Below are 5,490 nucleotides of genomic sequence, written 5' to 3'. Positions count from 1 at the left end.
TGTACATTGATGAGTATATTGGTACTGATAAGTGTATTGAACTCAATGAGCGTGCTGATGAGTAGTGTGACAAGAAACCCTGGTGCGTAAGCCATAAAATCTCTCATCGGAAAGACAGTCTTGTGTCTGTGTGTTCCTTTCTTCCCCATGGCTGACAAGTGGCACGTCGTACTCGCTACTGTCCAGCTGTGTGACAGTAGGAGCTCGCGACACCCCACCAGGCAGGAGTGTTACCAACTTCATTCCCAGCAAACCCTTCTCCAGGAGAAGAGGGAGGCGGGAGACCTGGACCCCACTTCCTTACTGGCCCAGGCTGCGGCTCAGCGCTCTCCGGCCGCCCGCCCGGCCCGTCGGGGGCCCTCGCTCACCCCAGCCCTAACGGCCGGGCTCTCTCGGCCCCAGCGGCCCTCACTCCCCACTGCTGTCCGCCCCGCGCGCGGGTCTGCCTCGCATGGAGACCCCGAGTTCCACCCATCTCCTCTGACACTCGCACGTCCTGAACCTGGGCACTTGTGCTGTGGGGGCCATGGCGGCTGTGGCGGCTGTGGGACACCCTGGGGAGCGTCTCTCGGTGTAGACGCTGGCCGGCTCGGTGTTTCTACCAGACGCACACTGGCTCCCTTGCTGTGGAAGTGCCGGCAGCGGGGGAGGGGAGCTGTGCCCTGCTCTCCCGGGCCTGACTCCGGGCTGCACGGGCTCCGGGGAGCAGGCCGGGTCACCCACAGCGGCTCACTGAAGGGAACGGCGGTGACAAAGCGTGCTCATGTGGCGGGCGCCGTTTATTTAGGACATGAAGCCTGCTGCTCTCCAGCCGCCTGCCTGGGACCAGTTTTCCTTGGCATCCAGCCCAGGCGTGCGCTGCCACGGTCCAGGCCGGGTCGTCTCCCTGGCTGCGAGCGCACGTCACTGAAGAAAATCTCAGAATCAGGAAGTGTTCAGAGGGAGGCGGCCCCCACCGCAGGTCTCTCAGGCACTGACAGGGTCAAGAGGTAGGGGCTGGACCTGGTTGGTCCTCTCAGCAAACGGGCACCTGAGCTCCAGACCAGGCACAAACACACACACTTGCGGTCTGTTGGCCTGGTGGACACATAAACACACATCTCTGGGTATCAGATTCCTCCCGCTCCAGATGGAAGTTAGAGATTTTTGTGTCGAAACAGGACCTGAACCCCACACAGCACTCCCAGGCCTGCGGTGAGAACCCGAGGCCCTGCAGGCCTCTCCCTGCCCACACATCTGAGCCCCTAGGGCTGCCCCTGGACTGCCAGTGACTCCAGTGGGGGAAGGAAGGGACCAGACACAGGAGGGAGTTTGGGAGGCCCTGGCTTCCTCCACCAACCACACACAACAAAAGTGCACACGTGTGCACATGCACAAAGACACACGCACACGTGTGTACATGCACGCACACATGCATGAGTGTGCCTGGACCCGCCCTCTCCAGTCCTCGCCAGTTCCAGAACCAGGTCCCTCAGTCGGCCTCTCCACCCACAGGGGCCCCCGCCCTGGGGTCCTGCCACGCCTCGGCGCCACCGGCTGTCGGTCCCTGTGCAGGTGCAGTGCCCAGCCCAGAAGGCCCAGGTCAGAGCCTGTCTCTTCTTCTGAGCCCCCCACAAGCTCCCCTGGGCTCGGGGCAGCGGCTGCTCCTCGCAGGGGCACGGCCAGCTCTGCTGCCACCTCAGGTTTGCAGGACCGTGGGCAAACCGATGTCATCTGTGGGCCCCAGTTCCCCGGGGAGGGACTCGAGGCTGAGCCCCATCCGCCCGGGGAGCTCACCAGGGGCAGGCACTGCGCCAGGATCCCGCTCCGGGGGACGCAGCGGTTGGGGCTGTCCTCGGCCAGCTGGATGCAGCACTGGCTCCGGCACTCGCCGCGGCTGCGGCACAGGCTGCCGTTGGGCTGCGGAGACACAGGTCAGCGCTGCCCCCGCCGCAGCCGCCCCCTTCCCGGGCCGGCCCGGGGCTCACCTTGCGCCAGGGCACGCACTGCAGGAAGATGGTCTTGACGGTGCAGAGCCTCTGCGGGCTGTGGCTGCTCCTGACGCAGCAGTCGCTCCGGCACTCTGTGCGGTCCGAGCAGTTGTGCCCCTCGGGCTGCGTGCAGAGACTGCCCTGGCTGCCCCGTCCCCCGGGCCACCCCCGGCCTTGGTTCTTCCAGAAGCAGGGGGAGCGTGGGGAGGACCCCACCCCCGCACGTGCCTGCCTGCTGAGGGGTGGGACCCACCTTGCGCCAAGGGAGGCACTGGAGGAAGATGGTCTTGGGGGTGCAGAACTTCTGGGGGTTCAGGCTGTTGGTGGCGCAGCAGGTGCTCTGGCACTCGGCGTGTTTCTCGCAGGGCTCCCCGATGCTCTGAAACAGCGGGGCCTGGTTCCCGCCCAGGCCGGGCCCGCCTCGCCCTCCTCCCGCACAGGCTGCTGAGACGACCCGGGACGGCCTGGTTGGCCAGAGGCCCAGCGGCGCGGCTGCGAGCAGGAGCCAGTGCCCAGAAGGGAAACTGAGTCGTGTGTAGTGTGGTGTGTGTGTGGTGTGTGTGGTATGGTGTGGTGTGTGTGTGGTGTGTGGTGTGGTGTGGTGTGGTGTTTGGTGTGGTATGATGTGGTGTGGTGTGTGATGTGTGGTTGGTGTGTGTATGGTGTGTATGTGGTGTGTGTGTGTGTGGTATGATATGGTGTGTGTGGGGTATATGTGTGTGTGGTGTGTGTGTGTGGTATGTGTGGTGTGTGGTTGGTGTGTGTATGGTCTGTGTGTGTGATATGATGTGGTGTGTATGTGGTGTGTGTGGTATGGTGTGTATGGTGTGTGTGGTGGGTGTGTTATGGTGTGGTGGGTGTGGTATGGTGGGTGTGGTATGGTGTGTGTGGTGTGGTGTGTGGTGTGGTGTGTGGTGTGGTGTGGTGTTTGGTGTGGTATGATGTGGTGTGGTGTGTGATGTGTGGTTGGTGTGTGTATGGTGTGTATGTGGTGTGTGTGTGTGTGGTATGATATGGTGTGTGTGGGGTATATGTGTGTGTGGTGTGTGTGTGTGGTATGTGTGGTGTGTGGTTGGTGTGTGTATGGTCTGTGTGTGTGATATGATGTGGTGTGTATGTGGTGTGTGTGGTATGGTGTGTATGGTGTGTGTGGTGGGTGTGTTATGGTGTGGTGGGTGTGGTATGGTGGGTGTGGTATGGTGTGTGTGGTGTGGTGTGTGTGTGGTGTGGTGTGGTGTGTGATGTGTGGTTGGTGTGTGTATGGTGTGTATGTGTGGTGTGGTGTGTGGTGTGGTGGTGTGAGTGTGTGTGTGGCAGTGCAGAGGGCATGGACAAGGAGCGCTGCAAGCTGCCGCTGCCGTTCTTTAAGGCCTCATCTCCTTAGAAGACAGAGACGCAGCGAGCTCCCGCCCCAGCTCACTCCCCCAAGGGCTGCAGCCAGGTCTCCCACTGCGGGGGGGGGGGGGGGGGGGGCAGGGACCGCCATCAAGTGCGGCCTCCGAGGGCGCGCATTGGTGGAGCTGGGCCTCGGCCGGTGTTCCGACCTGGGGTACTGGGGCCTTAGCTGCTGTGCCGGACCCCCCCCCCCCAGTCTCACATCGCACAGCAGAAACTGAGGCCCAGGGCGGGGACTCACCGGGACCACGCTGCTGCCCAGCGCCTGCCCACAGGCGGGACACCTGACACCCGTCCCACAGCTGATTGTCCCCACCAGAAGGTGGCCCAGCAAGCGCGGCCCTGGACGGCAGCACACGGCCCCTGGCTCCCGGAAGCAGCGCTAACCACGCACGTGGCGCCAGCAGAAGCCGCAGCCCCCGACTGTGTGCCGAGGGGCTCCGTGCCCTGTGCTCACCCAGCTCTGAGGCAGCCCGGGCGGCCGCTGCGCCCCGGAGGTGAGCGTGCGGGGCAGCCACGCTCCACGCGCCATCGGGCCAGCAAGGAGGCCGCCGCCCTGCGCCGCTGGGGAGCTGGTTTCCGGGTGGTAGTGACCCAGGGAGGCGTCCGCCCAGCGCATTTCTAAACGCGACCTCTCCGGCTGAAGCTTGAGCAGACCTGGGGGCGGGCAGGCCCTGGGGGTCTCGGAGCCCTGCACCCTCAGGACTGACCCTGGTTGATGTCGGGGAGCATCGAGACTCGCTGCTGGGTGGGTGGGGGCGGCAGACGCCACCCTCACTGCTGAAGCCACCCACCCAGATCACTCCCAGCTGGGCCCCACCTGAGCCACAGGGCTGTGCTGTCCCCTGCGTCCAGCCCCCACAGGGAGGCAGCCACCGTCTGTCACGCAGGAATTGCATTTCCTGCCCGGAAGTCGGGGGTGGGGTGGGGACGTGTTGGTGGGGGTCCGTGGGGCCCAGGCTCACCTTGTGAGATGAAATCTCCTCCCACGCGGGCGCGGGCAGCAGCAGCAGCAGCGGCAGCGGCAGCAGCAGTGCCCGGAGAGCGCCCGCCATGGCGCCCTGCAGTCCTGGGACTGCCTCCCACGGCTGGCCCGCCCCCCGCCCACTGTCTTTGTTTTGCAAAATGGAGTTTTAAAGAAAATTGATCGATTTGATTTTAAATGTTGATTTTTTAAAGATTTATGTTTTAAAGTGTTGCAGAGAAGAAAAGAGAGAGAGATGGACATCTATCTTCCATGCGCTGGCTCATTCACCAGGTGGCTGTAATGCCAGGTGGAAGCCAGGAGCAAGGATTTCTGGGTCTCCCACGTGTGTCTCCTTGGGCTGCTCTCCCAGCCATCAGCAGGGAGCTGGATCAGAAGTGGAGCAGCCGGGACTTGTGTTCAAGAGTTTTGCGAATTGCCGGCGCCGCGGCTCACTAGGCTAATCCTCCGCCTTACGGCGCTGGCACACCAGGTTCTAGTTCCGGTCGGGGCGCCGGATTCTGTCCCGGTTGCCCCTCTTCCAGGCCAGCTCTCTGCTGTGGCCAGGGAGTGCAGTGGAGGATGGCCGAAGTGCTTGGGCCCTGCACCCCATGGGAGACCAGGAGAAGCACCTGGCTCCTGCCATCGGATCAGCGCGGTGTGCCAGCCGCAGCGCACCGGCTGCGGCGGCCATTGGAGGGTGAACCAACGGCAAAGGAAGACCTTTCTCTCTGTCTCTCTCTCTCACTGTCCACTCTGCCTGTCAAAAAAAAAAAAAAAATTTGCGAATTGATTTCAAAAGAGGACACAGTAATAGAAATCCAGAGCCCTATTTTCTCTGCTGTCATAAACAAGTGAAGATGTGGAGAAAAGCAAGAGAACTGACAGCTGCCACGCGTCACAGAGGCACGGCACAGCCTGCTGCAGCAGCAGATGGCGGCCGCCAGGCCCAGCCGGTTTCCTCTGAACGCGCCCTGCAGAGCTGGGGGGCACAGCACTCAGGAGCGAGCTCAGGGCTCAGCTGAGCTGCCCTGGCTCTGCCTGTGTCCAACTCCTAGATTGTTCCTTGCTCAAATAAATGCCTGAATTTATTTTGTCTCAAGATTTTCTTTTAATTTTAAAAATTCAATTAATATTTTTTTTGAAAGGCAGAGGGAGGGG

At 62.1% G+C, this 5,490-nt stretch overlaps 1 protein-coding gene across 2 annotated transcripts; it reads right to left on the bottom strand.

Moving 5' to 3' along the window:
- Window positions 1-758: 758 nt before the first annotated feature.
- Window positions 759-4,468, bottom strand: LRCOL1 (leucine rich colipase like 1). 2 transcript variants are annotated; one of them, XM_051836852.3, is made up of 5 exons: window positions 4,331-4,468; window positions 2,224-2,349; window positions 1,968-2,093; window positions 1,777-1,899; window positions 759-906 (listed from the first exon to the last, which is right to left on the bottom strand). In XM_051836852.3, exons 1-5 carry the CDS (start codon window positions 4,418-4,420, stop codon window positions 904-906), a joined length of 468 nt encoding a protein of 155 aa, XP_051692812.2. In that variant the 5' UTR covers window positions 4,421-4,468; the 3' UTR covers window positions 759-903. The 2 variants fall into 2 exon arrangements, with proteins under 2 accessions (XP_051692812.2, XP_089179634.1); XM_089323508.1 differs by lacking the exon at window positions 4,331-4,468 and adding an exon at window positions 3,823-4,235.
- Window positions 4,469-5,490: the final 1,022 nt, after the last annotated feature.

The sequence above is a fragment of the Oryctolagus cuniculus genome, chromosome 21 (genome assembly GCF_051225735.1).
Source record: "Oryctolagus cuniculus isolate XC-2025 breed Fujian yellow rabbit chromosome 21, ASM5122573v1, whole genome shotgun sequence".
NCBI classification, from domain to species: domain Eukaryota; kingdom Metazoa; phylum Chordata; class Mammalia; order Lagomorpha; family Leporidae; genus Oryctolagus; species Oryctolagus cuniculus.
This window is presented reverse-complemented; position numbering and strand designations above follow the sequence as displayed.

Excerpts from the sequence above, each read along its gene's own strand:
- LRCOL1 (XM_089323508.1), bottom strand. The coding sequence starts at position 3,984 with ATGCGCTGGGCGGACGCCTCCCTGGGTCACTACCACCCGGAAACCAGC. Across the intron at positions 2,350-3,822 it reads CCGGGCTGCCTCAGAGCTGG|AGCATCGGGGAGCCCTGCGA; the intron begins GTGAGCACAGGG and ends CCGCTGTTTCAG. Across the intron at positions 2,094-2,223 it reads AGTGCCTCCCTTGGCGCAAG|CCCGAGGGGCACAACTGCTC; the intron begins GTGGGTCCCACC and ends CTCTGCACGCAG.